The 19026-nt window shown below is 43.9% G+C and overlaps 1 protein-coding gene across 3 annotated transcripts in view; it reads right to left on the reverse strand.

The window, feature by feature from the left end:
* Positions 1–2594: 2594 nt before the first annotated feature.
* The window catches only part of TSEN54 (tRNA splicing endonuclease subunit 54), a 31395-nt gene continuing 14963 nt past the window's right edge, over positions 2595–19026 (reverse strand). For 2 of the 3 annotated variants that reach the window (XM_029600518.1, XM_029600520.1), the window contains exons 9-11: positions 18550–18610; positions 18040–18156; positions 2595–3032 (exon numbers count right to left, since the gene is read on the reverse strand). In XM_029600518.1, coding sequence (XP_029456378.1) covers positions 2882–3032; positions 18040–18156; positions 18550–18610 — 329 coding nt within the window. In that variant the 3' untranslated portion in view covers positions 2595–2881. The other variant, XM_029600519.1, reaches the window with a different exon arrangement.

A 19026-nucleotide genomic window follows, 5' to 3' on the forward strand; every position in this document is an offset into this window, starting at 1 on the left:
TTTCAGGGTTAAATCCTTTAGAGTTGTCCTTCGCAATGGCTGGAATGGAGCCTCAATCAACACTCTCATCACCAAATTGAGATTCCACGAGGGACACACCTTTCACAGTGAGGGCTGCAAGTGTTTTGACCCTCAAAGAAAACAAATCACAGCCAGATATAAGGCCAGGGACACTCCCTGCCCCTTGTCCTAAAAAGAGCCTAAAGCTGCCATCTGTATCCAAAGGGAAATATAGGCTAGACCCCTCACCAGACCTTTTTGTAAACAGGTCAAGATATGGGAAATTGAAGCCCGAATAGGCTGCATGACCTGTTCAACTCACTAAGCCTCAAATTCTCCATATACTTACATAAGCCAAGTATGTGGACGGCCATCCAGCTTGCGTAAGGTGGCAATGACATCTTTGGAATACCTCTTCTATCTCAAGCAGTTCCTGTCAAAAACAAAGGCATGAGACAGAAACAATCGGCCTGATCCACAAATAGGAGACCCTGGTACAACCAACTCAGAAGGTGACCAAACCTTAACGCACCATTCACCATCAGGTTAAGTAGGACCATGAACCACAGCCGACACAGCCATTCTGGAGCCACGAGAATCACTTTGCCCGGGTGTCTCTATGTGCTGCAGCACCCTGCCCAGCAATGTCCATGGGGGAAAGACATAAAGAAGAATCCCTGGTGGCCATGGTAGCACCAGAGCATTAATTTCTTCTGCCCTATGTTCTCGACTCTGACTGTAAAAGTACGCTGCCTTAGTGTTTTGACTTTTTCACCATCAAGCCCAAGCCAAGGGTTCCCCACCTGGTTCGAACAAGAAGCATTTCTTCCTCCAACAGCTCCCATTCTCTGGGGTCCAATTTTTGCCCGCTGAGAAAATCCTGAGGAACGTTGTCCACCCCAGCTATGTGATACACTGCAGAAGTTGCTCTGCCCAGTGAACCAACAACTGGGCCTCCTGAGAAACAATCTGAATTTTGGTCTCTTCCTGTTGGTTGATATAAGCCATTGTCGTTGCATTGTCTGATAGAACTTGCACTGCCTGACCTTGTAACTGTGGCAGAAAGGAAAACAAGGCTAAGTGCACTCCTCCTGTCTCTAACTGATTGTTAGCCCACGATGCCTCTTTCTTTGACCTTACGCGTTCTGACCCTGACACACCACTCTCCAATCGGAGAGGCTGGCAAGAGTGGTCGCTATCACCCAACCTGGGATTTCCAACTCAATCCCTGTTCCAAATTGACCAGACCAAGCCACCACGAAAACCTGGACTCCCCCAAGGGGAAGAGGAATTTGAAACTCCTCTGATAACGGGATCCAGTAGGAGGGGAGAACTCTTTGAAAGGGCCACATATGCACAAACAGGGTACTAGATCTAGTGTGGATGCCATAGACCCCCATGGACCTGCAACTAATCCCAAACTCTGAGCACCTTGAGTCGCAACAAACAGCAAACCTGACTCTGCAACTTCACCATCCTGTTCTCCATGAGAAACACCTTGCCAATCCTGGTGTTGAATTGAGCCCCTAGGTACTCCAAGGATTGGGATGGCATTAGATGGCTCTTCGCTAGATTCACCACCCAGCCCAGAGCCCTCAACCTCTCTAGGACCCACTGTACTGCAAGCTGACAGAGGTCTGCCAACTTTGCCTGCATGAGCTAGTCATCCAGATATGGGTGTATCAGCCCCCCTTTCTTCCGAAGGGCTACTGCCACCACCTCCACTCTCACAGCAAAACAGAGCCTGCACCAGCCAAGCTATCTTCTCCTCCCAGAGACGCAGCACATGAACATATTTGCACGGAACAGCAGGCCTTGCTGTGATCCTTGCCCGGCTCCATGTGCGTGCCACATGCGCTGCCTCCTTGTTGCTCATTGCGGCGGTCTTGTCAGCACTGGGACCCCCAGCTACCACTGGCTCTCACCTATGTCTGATGTGATAGACAATCACTCACAGAGCCAGCTGAAGTCAAGAACCCTTCTCCAAGCCAATATGTAAAATGATCAGATCTTTTTTTTTTTTGTAATAAAGACAAAAGTACTTTCCTGAATGCAGCAGTGTGGCTGCTAGTTGCATGGGGTTATTTGGGGAATTGAGGGAACTGGACCACCAGCTAATCGAAACTCCCTCAGTGTCCAGGGATGAGCCAGCACCAAGGGTCACCAACCCCCTGCTCATCCACCTCAACCAGGGAGTATGGCCCCCATCAGGAACCTAACAACCTCCTAGGAATAAGCTCCTGAAAGAAATCCATCTTTTTTTTTTTAACTCCAGATTGCAGGTTTTAAACCTCTACCATCTGCTGTAGACAGAGAAATACTGAGGGACTGCAGGTGGCACACTAGGTTAAAGTAGCAATGTCCATAAAGCTTTTCTTCTCTGTCTCCATCTGCTGGCAGGGAAGCAAAACCCAGGAGTCTTGACTGACCTAGGGGTAAGAACAGGAATGTTCTTTTTTTTCTCTTCCACCAATCCTATGTACACTTTCCTTAGTGTTAGAACATCAAACAGACTTAATTAAAAATTCAATATAGCAGAATTAATTTTACTTAAAAGACTAGGCATCAAACAGCAAAGTTACTAAATGCAATCATTCTTTGTTAAAGAAAATACATGTTTATTGCTTTGATTAAAAAAAAAATGTCAGTCATACAAAGTTCAAAGAATATATTTATTCTTCTGTATTTAAATTTTGAGTTCAACACAAGTGTCTAGTTGGAGATGTTTCAGCGGTGGTTGGCACTGACTAATCCAATGAATAAGTACTTCCCTGACTGAAAAGTGCAGAATATGGCAGTGAAAGCAGAATACGGCTTTGGGTAGTAACTGGAACCCTGAGTAAACAGTTCCCTTTCGTCTGCCCATGTCCTTTTCACATTGTCAGTGACAGACATCAATGGGAAGTGTAAAGTCTTTGAAGGAGTAAAAGGAAATATCTCCACTGTCTACAAGCGCAAAGACGACCGGCACATCCCCGCTCTGGTAAGCCAGCTGCTTCAGTACCCGCAGATCTGGAATCGGCTCATCAAATCTGCAAAAAAAAAAAAGAAAGTCCTATTCTTCTTTGGAAATTATCCACATCATTTCCAATAAAATATTCCAAGTTGATGATTGGCTTGCACTGAGATTATTCCAGGCTTTCCAAGTTCTGTACATATGCATGTCTACTGGGTGACTTCCAAAGTATGCCTACCTAGAGAGCTGGATGGAAGGTGGATTGAAAAACATCTCCAAAATCCTAAACCTGCCACCTGTAAGCATGTTCTCAGTTGCTAACTACATGTGGGCAGATCTGAGTACGGTGAGTCTGAAAATGGAAGGTGGTATATTCATCGCACCTATCCTACTGCCTTAATACATGTGTTTATCTGCAGAAAGAGGTGAGATGATAACCAGTACAATGGGCCAACGTCATACAAAAGTGCTACTGCTCACAAAGTTTCAAGTGTGTGCTAATTTAACCATCTGCCTGATTTCCCTGAGATAATGCATACATTTAAAGCCTTTGTATGTTCCTCCCACATGCAGGAATCCTTGCAGGTCTGAAAGGGTTAATTGCAATTATAACTGAAACATGAGTAAATACAGAAGACAGAATAACCAAAAAACCTTCAGTAAAGTATAAACTGATTTGTCTTGGCTCTGAGATGTTTTTTGGTTACTTTGACATAAGACTAAAATGTGAGATTGTGTGCATTTATGTTACATAAACACAGTTGCTATGTTTCTGAGTTTACATCACAAGACAGTTGCCATTTTGTAGCAGAAGCATATATTAGCAAGAGAAGAGTAAACTTATCTTGATTTGTGGGAGGCTTGATGATAGCTAAGCAGCTAAACTGCTAATTAGGATACATAGTCGCCATTTTAGCAGACTGCACAAGATGGACTCTGATGAGCAGATGTGAGAGAGGAGGAAGAGGAAGAAAAATCTCTGATGTGAGAAAAGCTGTAAAGGGCACATTATATTACATGAAGCAAGCAGTGAGCAGATTGTCTGTACTTGTGCCTTTTCTCTTGCAAGGATGCTGAATATCAGCTAGACTAGCATATAACAAATGAATAAACCCAGCAAAGTAATTAATAATATTGCTTGTTTGCTGGGAATAGTTTGGGACATGATATTGGTCACAGGGAACTGAAGTACTGTTACATATATATAGACCACACAGAGATAAGCAAATAAGGTGCTGTTCCCTATTTAGCTACCTTGAGATATTTCGGAATAGAACCTCAGGTGCTGCAGATAGGAAGGGCACATGCCAAGTCTGACTAGTAAGGCTGGAGAGTTAGCATGTATGTATGGCATAACATGAGGAAACATACACTATAGGCAATTAGCAGACGAAGAAGGAGCATAACCAGTGTAAATGGGGGGAGAATCATAAGAAAACAGGAAGCATGAAAAACAAGAAATTCAATAGAAATCTAAATAAAGGTGAAGCTAGAGGTTACATCAATTTCAAAGTAGAACTAATTATTCTAATTGGTGCCATTGGTAGTAGATACAGTAATTTTCGCATCAAGAAAACTAAGTTGAGCTGGGTCAAAAAATATATAATGAGCATTTTCAAATGTGATTAGGCATTTACATGGAAAACGAAGAAAATACTCCCTATTCAAACTGAGTAATTCTTGTCTACTTTGAAGAAATTCTTTATGCCTAATCTGAGTTTCAAAAGAAACATCAGGAAAAAGCAACATTTTTTTATCCCATAAACAAACATTCCTTATTTCGAAAGAAAAGACATTACTGAATCTTTATCTAATTCGAAGACAAAGGACACTAATGAAGTGTCTCTAGAAGAAACTTTTCAAAAATGGAGTTGATTCCAATATGATATCACTAAAGAAAAGGAAAAGCACATTACTTAAATGTAGTCTACATTATGGAGCAGCCAACTTAAACTAAACTCTCATCCAGTACCCAATATCTAAAATTATCCAGTGGATTTAGCCAACAAAAAAGTTTCCATATGTGAAGGGTCCAAAAAACCAAACTTGTTTCTCTAACAGGCAATAATACACTTACATGAAAATTTTAAATAGAACAGGGTATCAAGTGAGAGGACCTGAGGCTTTACTTTAACTAATCTTGTACTGCCCCATCTTGAACTCCGGGACTAATGACACTTTTTTCTGAGGAAGATAATAAATCCTGTTCAGCGGTGGTATAGCTTCAAAATTCTCCTCAAATATTTCTTGAACAAGTCTCCAGGCCCAATCAAAGAAGTTTGTGGAAAGTTCAGAACCCTAAGGTTCAAAGATCTCATTTTATTTTCCATAACCTCCATTTTGCGATGTAATTTAATATTATCCTTTTGCAAAAGCAAATTCCTAGATTGAGCCACTACTAATCTTTCTTCATGGTTAGAGTCTTCCCACTGTTTTGTTTTGTTTTTAAATCAGATTGTGCCACCCTATCCAATTGATCTTTGTTGTCTCTCAAAAAAGACTCAATGCCTTCCAATCTTTTTGATAGAGAAGAGTTCATATTACTAATAGCATTCCAAATAAATTTGAGAGATCTCACCAGAACTCCCACTGCTGCTGGCCCCAAGTCCAGGATTAACAGGAGAGAAACAAAGCAGCATTGATCCCAGAGATGACCCAGCCTCTACAGAGCCTACTGAGGTTGATTAGCATCCAATAGCATCCCCTGCTGTTCACTACGTCTTTCCCCGGCAAGTGAAGCAACCACTGACGGCCTCTGAACCCCCGAGAACTCAGCTGAAACGTCCTCCCCTAGCCGCAAACATGGGAGGTCGCCGTTCCCAGGGAAGCCGGCAACACAGGCCATGGGAGTGGGGGAGAGTCGATCGCAAATCTGGGCTGAGAGAAACCTCATCCTCAGACCGGGATGAGGCTTCCTTCTCTGTTCCAGCAGCAACAGGCTCAAATCCGAGTGTGGAAGCAGATAACTCCAAGGACACAAACCGCAAAATAGATTGCTGCATAAGAGCTGAGGTAAGTACTTGTGTCAAAGGGGGATGAAGTCCCCCTTTTCTCTGCTTCTCATTATCAGAAAGAAGGAAAAAAGAGAACAGAGGCAGGAACTCAAAATTCTGCGTCCAACCTCTAGGGCGCCATCTTAGATCTTCTCATCGAGAAAGAATTTGAGAAGAAATTTTCCTTTTAGGCAAAAACTAATAAAAGCTTTTTCAAATACATTCAAAGCAAAAAGCCTGAAGGAGTCAGCTGCAGCGCTTGATGGAAAGTGGGATACTCAGGAGGGGCAAGGAAACGACAGAGAAAATGAATTATTTGCCACAGTCTTTACTGAGGAGAATTTTGGGAACATACCCATGCCTGAAACATTCTTTAATAATGATTCTGAGCTACTAAAACAAGTTTCTATGATAATGAAGGGATCTATAGTTGGACCGATGCTTTTTAATATATTTATAAATAATCTGGAAAGAAATACAAAAAGTGAGGTGTTCAAATTTGAAGATGACACAAAATTATTCTTAGTAGTAAAATCACAAGCAGATTGAGAAAAATTGCAGGCGAACCTAGCGAGACTGGAAGATTGCGCATCCAAACAGCAGATGAAATGTAATGTGGACAAGTGCAAGATGATGCATATAAGGAAATAAAACTAATTCTGCAGGTACACAAAGTTAGGTTCCATATAAGGAGTTATCACCCAGGAAAAAGATCTAGGCATCATAGTGGATAATATATTGAAATTGTCAGCTCAGTGAGCTGTGGCAGTCATAAAAGCAAACAATCGGGCCAAAACAGTACAGTGCGCTCCGATGGTGCGCACTGTTAACCCGCCATTGGATGCGTGTTTTCGACGCGCTAGCGTTACCCCTTATTCAGTAAGGGGCTGAAAACGCGCGTCCAACCCACCGAACCTAATAGTGCCCGCAACATGCAAATGCATGTTGATGGCCCTATTAGGTATTCCCGCGCGATTCAGAAAACAAAATGTGCAGCCAAGCCGCACATTTTGCTTTCAGAAATTAGCGCCTACCCAAAGGTAGGCGCTAATTTCTTAAGGCACCGGGAAAGTGCACAGAAAAGCAATAAAAACTGCTTTTCTGTGCACCCTCCGACTTAATATCATGGCGATATTAAGTCAGAGGTCCCGAAAGTTTCGAAAAGTAAAAAAAATAAAAATAAAAATTTGAAGTCGGCCCGCGGCTGTTGAGTTGAAAACCGGACGCTCAATTTTGCCGGTGTCCAGTTTTCGAGCCCGTGGCTGTCAGCGGGTTCGAGAACCGACGCCGGCAAAATTGAGTGTCGGCTGTCAAACCCGCTGACAGCCGCCGCTCCAGTCCAAAAGGAGGCGCTAGGGACGCGCTAGTGTCCCTAGTGCCTCCTTTTGCCTGTTTTTACCGACGGGCCTCATTTGAATAGAGAATCGCGTGCACAGGAGAGTGGCCTGTGCGCGTGCCGGGAGACCGGGCATTCGCCCGCTCTCCCACGGAGTTTACTGTATCGGTCCGAATGTTAGGAATTATTAGGAAGGGAATGGAAAATAAACCGGAGGATGTCATAATGCCTCTGTATCGCTCCATGATGAGACCGCACCTTGAATACTGTGTGCAATCCAGGGCGCCATATCTCAAAAAAGATATAGTTGCACTGGAGAAGGTACAGAGAAGGGCTCCCTTATGAGGAAAGACTAACAAGGTCAGGGCTGTTCAGCCTGGAGAAGAGACAGCTGAGGGGGGATATGACAGAGGGCTATATAAAAGGCCTTGAACAGATAAATGTGAATGGAGAAATTACTTACCTGATAATTTTGTTTTCCTTAGTATAGACAGATGGACTCAGGACCAGTAGGTATTGTGCTCTTCTGCTAGCAGATGGGAAATGGAGTCAGATTTCAAAGCTGACATCACTCTAGATATACCCCTTCAGTAGCCTCAGCTCTTCAGTATTCTCTTCAAAAAGCCATTGTGGCTATATCTTTGCTTAAATAACTTGATTAAACTTGATTAAAACTTGATTGAACTGATTCAACTAATTTCCAAACTGGTGACCGCCAGTGCACTCAACCAATTAACACCAACACCGGACAACTGTAGGTATCTTGAACTAGGGGTATGCCGTGGCTTACCCATATTTGCTTAGTCTCGAGGTTCACTATCCGAGGTTCTCCTTTTCTGGGGCAGCCATGGGCGGGATGCTGGGTCCATCTGTCTACACTAAGGAAAACAAAAATTATCAGGTAAGTAATTTCTCCGTTTCCTAGCGTGTAGCCAGATGAAGTCAGGACCAGTGGGATGTAAAAAATCTACTCCTGGACAGGGCGGGAGGCTGCCTGTGGCCCACTTAGTACTGCCCTTGCGAAGGCTGCGTCTTCTCAGGCTTGAACATCCAGGCGGTAGAACCCGGAGAAGGTGTGTATGGAGGACCATGTTGCCACCCGACAGATCTCGGCGGGCAACAGCAGCTTGGTTTCTGCCAAGAAACTGCCTGTGCTCTCGTAGAATGAGCCTTAACCTGTAATGGTAAGGGCTTTCCTGCCTCTATGTAGGCTGCTTTGATTACTTCCTTGATCCAGCGGGCTATGGTCGCCCGCGAGGCCGCTTCTCCTTGTTTCTTCCCTCTGTGAAGAACGAACAAGCGATCCGTTTTGCGCACCGGTTCCGATCTTTCCAGGTACCACACTAGGAGTCTGCTGACATTTAGATGGCGAAAAAGGCATGAGTCTTCCGAGTCTTTATGTTCATCCGGAGATGGTAGTGAGATGGTTTGGTTCAAGTGATACTCGGAAACCACTTTTGGTAGGAAGGAGGGGACGGTGCGCAGCTGTATGATTCCAGGCGTGAACCTAAGGAATGGTTCCCAACAGGATAGTGCCTGTACTTCGGAGATGCGACGAGCTGAACATATTGCCACCAGGAATATCGTCTTCAATGTTAAGAGGCGTAGAGACAGACCGTGTGTTGGTCTGAAGGAAGGCCCAGCTAGGAAATCTAATACTAGATTGAGATTCCATAGAGGCACCGGCCACTTTAGGAGTGGTCGGAGTTGTTCAACCCCTTTCAGGAAGCAGGACAAATCTGGATGGGTCGATAGCCGGATACCGTCCACTTCAGCTCTGAAGCAGGACGGTGTGGCTACTTGGACCTTGAAGGAGTTGAGTGACAACCCTTTCTTCATATCTTCCTGTAGGAACACCAGAATTATGGGAATCTTGGCTGTCCACGGGAGTATCCTATAGTCCTCGCACCAGGCTTCGAATACTCTCCAGATCCGTATGTATGAAAGGGATGTGGAGAACTTGTGCACTCAGAGCAGGCTGTCAATCACAGCCTTTGAATAACCGCGCTTCTGCGGTCTGGCTCCTCTCAAGGGCCAGACCATAAGAGAAAATCAAGATGGATCATCCTGGAGAATCGGGCCCTGCCGGAGGAGATCCCTGTGTGGAGGTAGGCACAGAGGGTTCCCCGCAAGGAGTCTTTGCAGATCTACGTATCATGGTCGTCTTGGCCAATCCGGGGCCACTAGTAGAACTAATCCCCTGTGATGTTCTATCTTGCGGATGACCTTGCCCAGTAGTGGCCATGGGGGGAAGGCATACAGTAAGTCTTCCTCTGGCCAAGTCTGGACGAGAGCGTCAATCCCTTGGGAGTGTGACTCTTGCCTGCAGCTGAAGAACCTGGGGACTTGGGCACTGAGCCATGTGGCCAGTAAATCAATGGCTGGGAGGCCCCAGCGATTTACTATCAGTTGGAAAGCTGTGGTCAACAGCGTCCATTCTCCCAGGTCCAGGCTCTCTCTGCTTAGGAAGTCTGCTGAGACGTTGTCTTTTCCTGTGATGTGGGAGGCCAAGATCCCTTGTAGGTTTATCTCCACCCATGCCATGAGAGTGTCTATCTCCAGCAACACCTGCTGGCTCCTGGTTCCTCCCTGGTGGTTGATGTAAGCAACCGTTGTAGCGTTGTCCGACATTACTCGAATCGCTTTGCCTAGGAGTCTGTGGCTGAATTGCAAGCACGCAAGTCTGACTGCTTGAGCTTCCAAGCTAGGGTGCTAGCTGAGAGACTGAATGGGATCTTGCCAAATCTGGTCCACCCAGATCAAGTAGGTTTTGTCCCAGGGAGGATGGCTGCGGACAATGTTCATAAAATAGTTGACATCGTTTGGCTAGTTCAATACAACCACACGCCTACGGTCCTATTATCTATCGATGCTGAAAAAGCGTTTGATCTGGTCCACTGGCCCTTCCTGTTCAAGACCCTGGCAAAAATGGGTTTTGGACCACTCTTTATCAAGTGGCTAATGAAGCTTTATGAGCATCCCTCCGCTTGGGTAAAAATAAATGGCAGTTATGGAGATTCTTTTATAATAGGATGGGGTATGTGGCAAGGGTGCCCCCTGTCACACCTGCTTTTTGCACTATTTCTTGAACCCTTTACGATCCGCTTACGCTCCTCATCCACAATCACAGGAGTCCATATGGGGGGGGGGGGGGGTGTCACCATTTTAAAGTCTTCCATTTTGCAGATGACATTATGCTCACGCTAACAGATCTATTTAACACACTGAGGGGAGTAATTGGGGAGCTAGATGCCTTTAAGCACGGTTTCGGACCTAAAAGTGAACTTTGACAAATCCGAAATTTTAAACATAAATCTCGCACAGCATGGCTGCCTGAAGGAGAGACGCGACGGACACGCTCTGCTCTGGTCTGAATTATTTCCTCTTTGCGGCTGTTCGATTAACATGCCACATACTAAAAGAAAGGGCAAACTACGGGAAATACCTACGGTATGTTCTCCAGTGAGCCCGACTCAACAGAGAATACAGAGTTTCTTCGCCGCGGGTCCCGGGTATATCTCCAGGAGTTTGAAGTGCTGTAAACGCTGCTGAGGAGCAAAATGCAGCGTCACTTGCTTCGTCCATCTCTCTTAGGCCTGGAGCGCCGATAACAACCCCCCCCCCCCCTTTACCGACAATATCTGTGAAGTACAATGGACAAAGATCCTGAGGGAGTGGGTATCCCGTCGGGGTTAGATGTCGAAGGAAACCATCTGGATATGGTTAAGAATTCTGAAGTAAGTGAGAATATTACTTATGGTGTCTCCCAGACAGAGAAAAGCTCTTCAGATGAGAAGTTTGTTCAACAAGAGTCAGTAATGGCGTCGACTCCAAGGGGGAAGGGAGGAACCGCCAGTGAACACAGAGGTGTGGTAATGCCTGGTGGAGGAGATGTAGCTGCAGTTATTCCTGAAAGGACTTTGGAAAAACCTCTTGTAATAACTCTGGACAGTGTATGGTCAGCTATAATGTCGTTAGAAAAATCGATTTCCTTGTTAACATCTGCAATAGCTGATGAAAACAAACGTTCACAAGTTTTAGAACTTGTTGTATATGCTACAAAGATGGAAGATTTGGAACAAAAGGTGGCCCAGGTTCAAGGAGGTTTGATACAGGGAGAAATGGAGCAAATAAAAAAAACTGGAAAAAAATAGAGAATGAAGCAAGATATATGAATTTGAGAGTGTTGAATTTTCCTCAAATTCAGTATGTTTCAACTCAAGACCAGTTTAAGAGATACTTACAGGAAATCTTAAAAATACCTCCTGAAGCAATGCTACCTTTGGCTAAGATTTACTTTGTATCCTTTGATAAAAGAAAAGAAGATCTGCCTACTGTTAATATTTCAGCAATACTGGAGGCATCGGGAGAAGAGTCTATTGAAAGACGAGGAACATTGCTTGTTAAGTTTATATTTCCTTTTGACAGAGATTTAGTTCTCAAGTTATTTCTAAGAAATAGACAGGGTCATTATTATGGACCAAAAATATGGATTTTCCTGGACATTGTAAAAGCAACTCAGCAAAGGAAAAAATAATTCTTAGCTCTTAGGCAACAGGCTGAACAAATAGGAGCCCAGATTACTATTCGTTACCCATGCAAATGTATCATGAAAATAAATAATGTTAAGTATATTTATTTTGAACCATCTGACCTTAAGTCATTTTTAGATGCCAAGATATTGATCGGGTAATACTGACAACTAGTGTTATCGCATAGAAGAATGATCGGGACTCTCCTTATTTCCTGTAATATTTGTGTTGAGTATTAATATAGCTCCTAACTGGATTCTTGATCTCCTCAATTGCATTGTATCAGGATATTTAATCATTTAAATGTTATAGGTAGGAGGAAAAGAGAAAAGGAATGAGTGAAATACTGATTGCTTGAATAGATAATCTGATTGTAATATTTCTCCTTGCCTTTTCCTCTGAATATTATCTTTATTTTATTGTGATGATTTAATATACGTTACGTTGATTTGCATTGTATGTCATATTAATATGTTAAAATGTAATAGAGTAAACTACAAAAAAAAAAAATAAATCTCACACAGCAAGATGTATTATCCCTCAAAAACCTTTTCCCCTTCAAACTGGCCAAAACAGCGCTCAAATATCTAGGGGTGTGCACTGGACCAAATGTTGCGTACTTTTTCGCATTGAATTACACACCCTTACTAAAGGCGATAGACAGGGAATTTAAACAGATGGTCTTGCGACGCTCACTCCTGGCTTGGGCGCATAGCCATAATTAAAATGAATATCCTTCCTCGCTTTCTTTACTTTTTCAGTCTGGACTGATCCTGGTACGTACAGGGAACCCTATTTACCTACCACTAGCTATTTTGCGTACCTGGCAAAGAAAGATTTTTTACTTCATTTGGAGAGAACGTCCATCCAGAGTGTCTAGAATAATATTATACCAACCAAAGGTTTGTGGAGGTCTTGGAGTCCTGAATTTATCTTGGTATTTCTGCGCAGCCCAACTTCGTGCTTTAGTAACAATGCATAAAACTATGACTAGCCCACAATGGGTCTTTTTGGAGCAGGCTATATTTGGAACCATGCCGCTATCAGCTACTCCTTGGCAACCTAAATCTACCGGGAGAGCCAATCACTGCATACCATTCTCTCTGCAAACTACACTTAGGATCTGGCAACACTGGAAACCAGTGCTGACAGGCAAGGAAAAATATACCTTGCTAACTCACCTTTTCAAAATGCTATTTTCCCTCAAACTTCTCTGTCTAGAGCAGTGATGGCCAACCTTTTGAGCTCAGTGTATCAAAATTCATAAAAAACCCGAGCATAACTCGGGTGGTGTGTCACTTCTAGAAAAATCCATAATTTTGTGATATTTGTAGCTCTAATTAATAACAAAGTTATAATTTTAATATATGTACTGTATTTATTAATAAAGCAAAAACAAATAATTCTTTACCTTACCTGCTTAGTGACTTTTTTGTTGCTGAATTTCATTGGCTAAATCTTCAATTGAAGGTTGGTATTTCGTACACTTCAAGCCCAAGCAAGCATTACAAACTTCATCTGTCAGTCTGTTTCTTTTATTGGCTCCCATTCATTTTCTCACACTCCCTCCCCATCCCCCAGGCATGCACACATTCATTCTCACACACACAGACCCCCAGGCAGGCACCCATGCATTCACACACATACACCCCCAGGCAGAGTCCCATTCATACACATGCACACACTAAAGGCAGACTCCCCTCTCTTTCTTTTGCCAGCAACCTCAGAACCTCTCTCATTCCTCTGCTGCCACTGTCACTGCTGCCACATGGCTATTGGGGAGGTGCCGATTCCTGCTACTGACACTGAAGTCCATTCTGCTGCCTCCTCTGTGCAGGCCCCATGGGCTTCCACTTTCTCCATGCTGATCTCGTACATTGTGAGATCCGTAGAGAAAGTGCTATTCTTGCACATTCCCAAAGATTACATGTGCCAATCACTAAAAAGTAATCTATATTTTTTTTTGCCTTTGCTGTCTGATCTTAGTTTTCTAATTGGTTGGTCACAGGCTTTTTTTTTTCCATTTTCCCTTTCTTATTTTTTTTGCCAATTCCTTTTATAGTCTTTTTTTCTGTTTCTTTTCTCTCCATCTTCTTCCCTCAGGGGAAGAAGATGGAAAGAATGAGTCAGGTTCTCATTCTCACATGCATTTCTTTCTCTCACACACACCCAGGCTCTCTCTCACTCACACATGCTCAAGCACAGGCTCTGACTCTCACATGCTCTCTCTCATACAATCATTCATACACACAGTCTCTCACTGGCACATGCTGTCTGACTCTCACACAAAGGCTCTCTCTCTCTCTCACATGCTGTCTTGCTCAAGCACATGCTGTCTCTGCAAACATTCAGGTCCTCACTCTCAAACACAATCTCTCAACTCATCTCATACACGCATACACACACACCCTCTACAGACCCTCAGCCTCTCTCTCACCTCTGGGCCTCCTCTTCACGGGTCGCCGCAGGATGGGCCCTGTAGCGGCCCTGATCTTCTCGGGCCGCGGTGGCCCTGCTACCGGGCCTCTTCCTCTTCTCGGGCCGCTGTGACTTGGAATTCACGGCGGCCCGTAAGTACAAGTGCTGCTCCTCTTCTGCACGCGCTGATGCTTCTTCTCCTTCCTGCCCACGCGACTCCGGCAACGTTTACTTCCGGGGCCGCACAGGCAGGAAGGAGGAGAAGCATCAGCGCGTTTAAATGCGATCTGTTTCTTCTGGCCGTGGTGAGGTGAATCTCACCACGGCCCTGCCTATCTCTGCGCCGAATGAGCCTCCCTGCGCCCGGGGGCATTGGGGAGGGGGAGTGGAGGGGTCCGGAGGGTGGGGGGATACTAAAAAACAAATTTTAAAGGGTCGGTGCAGCCGAAAAAAAAAAGGCTCGGCGCAGCTGATAAAAAAAAAAATTCCCGCTAGTCCATGAAACTCTGCGCATGTCAGCAAAAACGTCTCGGCATGTCACCTCTGACACGCGTGTCCATAGGTTAGCCATCACTGGTCTAGACATTTAAGCTATGGTCAAAAGCAGGCATTACTTGTATTGATCACATACACATTCAGGGAACCCTTATGACCTTGCTTTTTGGCATATGCCAAACTGCAACATTTTGTGACGACGGCATTAAGGAAAGGTAGTTTACGCATGTCTGGAACCTTATTTGAAAACTATTGTGTGAATGCAAACACCATAAGGGGTTAACCTCCAAAATCTATGCTTTGCTAAATGGAAGATTAAATGGCATGTTTAGACAACATGGATAGAGGTGTGGATAGAGGACTTTGGGCAATCACTAAGTGCCGAGGAGTGGGACCAAGTGTTTTCCTCCGTGGGCAAGGGTTCTATTTCCGCCAACTTGCAGGAAAACTGCTATAAAATGCTGTATCGGTGGTACTTGACACCTACTCTTCTGCATCGTTTAATTCCCTCTATACCAGATGCATGTTGGAGAGAGTGTGGGGGGTATTGGTTCTTATTTCCACATATGGTGGCAATGCGAGAAGTTACAGAATTTTTGGCCGATAATAATAAATTGGGTGTCGCTAGTTCTGATGAGAGGCTACCCAGGTTAAGGCTTTTCAACTTGGAAAAGAGATGGCCATATATCAGCCACACAACCTCTTTCCTGGTTCTGAAAATAAATAATAGTAGGAAGCACATTCCCAGCACGGATTCTTACAGAAGCAGTGCTGGAGCAGGTAAGTTTATATCTCACTCCCAGCAAGGAATATAGGTAGCAGAGGGTTGGGGGGAGGAGCCTGAGGGCCAGCCCGCGGCTTTCACTTCGGGTGGGTGGGAGGGGTATCCTTGGGGTTGGGTGAGGGCCCTTAATTTAATATTTCTTTTCAGAACCAGGAAGGAGGTTGTGGGGGCTGGTGTGCAGACTTCAGGTTTGCTATGTGGGTGGGGGTGCATGGCCCGACAGGACCTTATCTGAAATTTGGTGAGAGAAGAAGAGAATCAGGCCACAGCGCTTCTTAACCGGATATCTAAGACATCTGGTTAAGTAGCTAGTTATCTGGTCACAAAAGACCGGATACCTTTAGACCTGCTCTGAAGCAGGTCTAAAGTTATCTGGATAATTTAACTGGTTATAGTTTAAAATCAACTAAGTTAGCCAGATAACTAAATCCCTCCCCAAAATGCCTTTTATTTTTTATCCGGCTAAAATCTATCCACATAAATGGGTCTATATTCAAAATCTTGCCATTTAGATGGATAAATTGTGAGTTATCCATCTAATGATGAATGTGTACTATGTTTGCCTCATAGATCACTAAGGGGGTTATTTTCTAAGGACCTATCACACGCGAAAAGGGCCTTTTCGCAGCAGTAACATTAAAATTAGGGGGAAGGGAAGAGTCTGCAGCGGCACCGCTGCCGGCAATGTTTCGAACATTATCGCCGGTAGTAATGCGGGGAATAGCACCACCTTTTATGGTGGCACTATGCCCGCGATAGCCTGCAGCCAGCCACGCCGTGGTGCGATCGGCTACGGGCTATCTCCCGCCTGCCCCCTCCTTCATCCCCCCGCCCCCTTTAGCACAGGCTTCATCATTCTGCATGGAATGATGCATCATGGCCTAAGTTTGGATGATGCAGACTATAAGTATAATAAATAGCTTTGAATATTGACCTCTTCCTTTTTATCTGCTGGTTATGCTTCTAGCTATGCATTCCAGCATTCTTCTGGCTTTAGCCACTGTTTTATAACACTATTTCACTACCTGGAGATCATCAGACACTATCACCTCAGGTGTCTCTTCTGGTCTGTGCACATCAGCTTCTCTCCCACCATCTCATACAGCTCCTTTGGATTTCTTCACCCCAAAAGGATGACTTTGCACTTTTTTGCATTGAACCTTAACTGTCAGGCAATCGATTACTCCTCAGGCTTTCTTAAATCACCTACTCCCTCAGCGATGTCCACTTTGTTGCAGATTTTAGTGTCATCCACAAAAGGACAGACTTTTCCTTCTAACCCTTCCACAATATTGCTCACAAAAATATTGAACAGAACCGGACCCAGGACCGATCTCGGAAGTACTCTACTAATCACTGCCCTCTCCTCAGACTGAATTCCATTTACTATCACCCTCTGTCATCTATCACTCAACCAATTTTTAATCCAGTCCTCCACTTTGGGACCCACCCCCAAGCTGCTCAGTTTATTTATGTGCATCCTAGGTGGGTCAGTTATCAAAAGCTTTGCTGAAAGCCAAGTAAACCACATCCAGCGCATGTCCTTAATTTAATTCCATTGTCACTCAATCGGGTTTCTTTGACATGATCAGCCTCTGGTAAAAACCAGGCTACCTTGAATCCTGCAACCCACTGCACTGTAGACAGTTCATTACCCTTTACTTCAAGAGAGTCTCCATTAAGTTTCCCACCACTGAAGTAAGATTAACCAGCGTGTAGTTTCCAGCTTCCTCTCTGCAACCACTTTTAAGAAGAAGGAATACTGTGCTCTTCTCCATTCGAATGGAACCACTCCTATCTCCAAAAATCTTTTGACAGGTCTTTCAGTGGACCCGCCAAAAACCTTCTAGTTCCTTTAATATTCTAGGATGCATCCCATCCAGTCCCATGGGAATGTATGTATGTCCACCTTCAGTATTGCTAGTTCCAAGCAGACATGACCCAACAAGTGTTTAAAAAAATATAACAGGGGCCATGGTCAAATATAAAGGCTCGTGCTAAACAATTTTTTTTTTTAAAAGACAACCAATAAATAAGTCCAAAATAGGGAAGAATATTGTCCAGGAACAAGCAACTTGCCAATATTAGACAATTGGTAGATGCAGCTTTAAAGACATATCACTGAAACATATGCAAATAACAATGGATCCCAAACTAATTAAAATGCAGACAATATCAGTATAAATGTAAGTGTGTGTATATATATATAAGTATATACACATACATACACACCACACACACACATATATATATATATATACACACACACATATTATTGTAAAGGGATTATTCTTAAAATTAGTTTTTTGGGCTATTTCACTAAATATGGAGATGCTAAGAGACTTGGTTGTGATTTGTGGCACAGGCTGAAAAAGCTGAGGGCATAACGTGGCACTCGAAGCGTGCATTTCTCAATCTGCAAGAAGAAAGGGGCATGGGAGACAATACTCACCAACACTGAAAGAGACAGACACAACATTTTGAATTCTAAGAAAATTAAAGAGAGGCAACTGAACTCCTTATACCTCCGCACACACATTCTGGCGTAAGGTTTCCCCGGGCTGGATTTTTTGAAGTCCGCAACTGCATCGGCCTGATAAACATCAAAATCTATCTTCATCCCCTGAGCATTTTCCTGGGGGCTGCAGAGAAGGAGAAAGGGTTAATCTGAAAGTCAAGACACCAGGATCCTGAGACTTCAGTCCTTCGTGTTAGTCCAAAGGGAGCGAATCTTGAAAATCTGTCCATTTCATCCCAGTACCCATTAGCTGCACAGCTGCAAGCGGTGACACTAACACTGCAATAGAACTATATTATTGCAACAATCTGGATGTGCCGCACAGAAATTACAAAGCATCTATATAACCTCGGGGCCCAACAGGCTGGGCTACAGGAGCCCAAGTCATACTACGTTAAGACAAAAACAGGTATTTATATTCCTGGTGCAACCCTTCATTTGTGGCATCTGATCCTCAGAAACAGCACAGAAAGAGAAAATGTAATAAATATTGCTTCCCCAGCAAACAGATACTAACCAAGTTATTCCATCCAGCATGTGGGAAGACTGTAGAACAGAAATCTGGTCAAGGAGTGAAGCTGGTTTAAAAAAAAAAAAAAAAAAAAGCAGAAAGGATTAAAGGTTAGGGAGTGGCACATCGTATCTTATAGTTTGAGAGACGTTCTCCGGACAGCACGAGCTGCAAAAACTTTAAAGAAAGCCACAAATAAAATACCAATGAATCGCTCGTTTAGAATAAAGATTTGAGCATGAAATGAACTTCACCTGGCACATATGCACTGATTCAGAGAGGAAAAATGGTTAAATATAGAAACTGGATGCTTTACAAAAGCAGTCAAGCCAGAGCAACCTGCATGGCTTTGATCCTAAAAACTGAAGATGGAAGTTTCAACCTCAGATTACAGATCTCTCTCTCCATGGCTGCCTTTGTACTGTGTTCACAAAAGTTTCATTTTAACTACTTGTTTCTCAGACAGTCTGTTGCTCGGCTAAA

The sequence above is a fragment of the Rhinatrema bivittatum genome, chromosome 4, assembly GCF_901001135.1.
Source record: "Rhinatrema bivittatum chromosome 4, aRhiBiv1.1, whole genome shotgun sequence".
NCBI lineage: Eukaryota > Metazoa > Chordata > Amphibia > Gymnophiona > Rhinatrematidae > Rhinatrema > Rhinatrema bivittatum.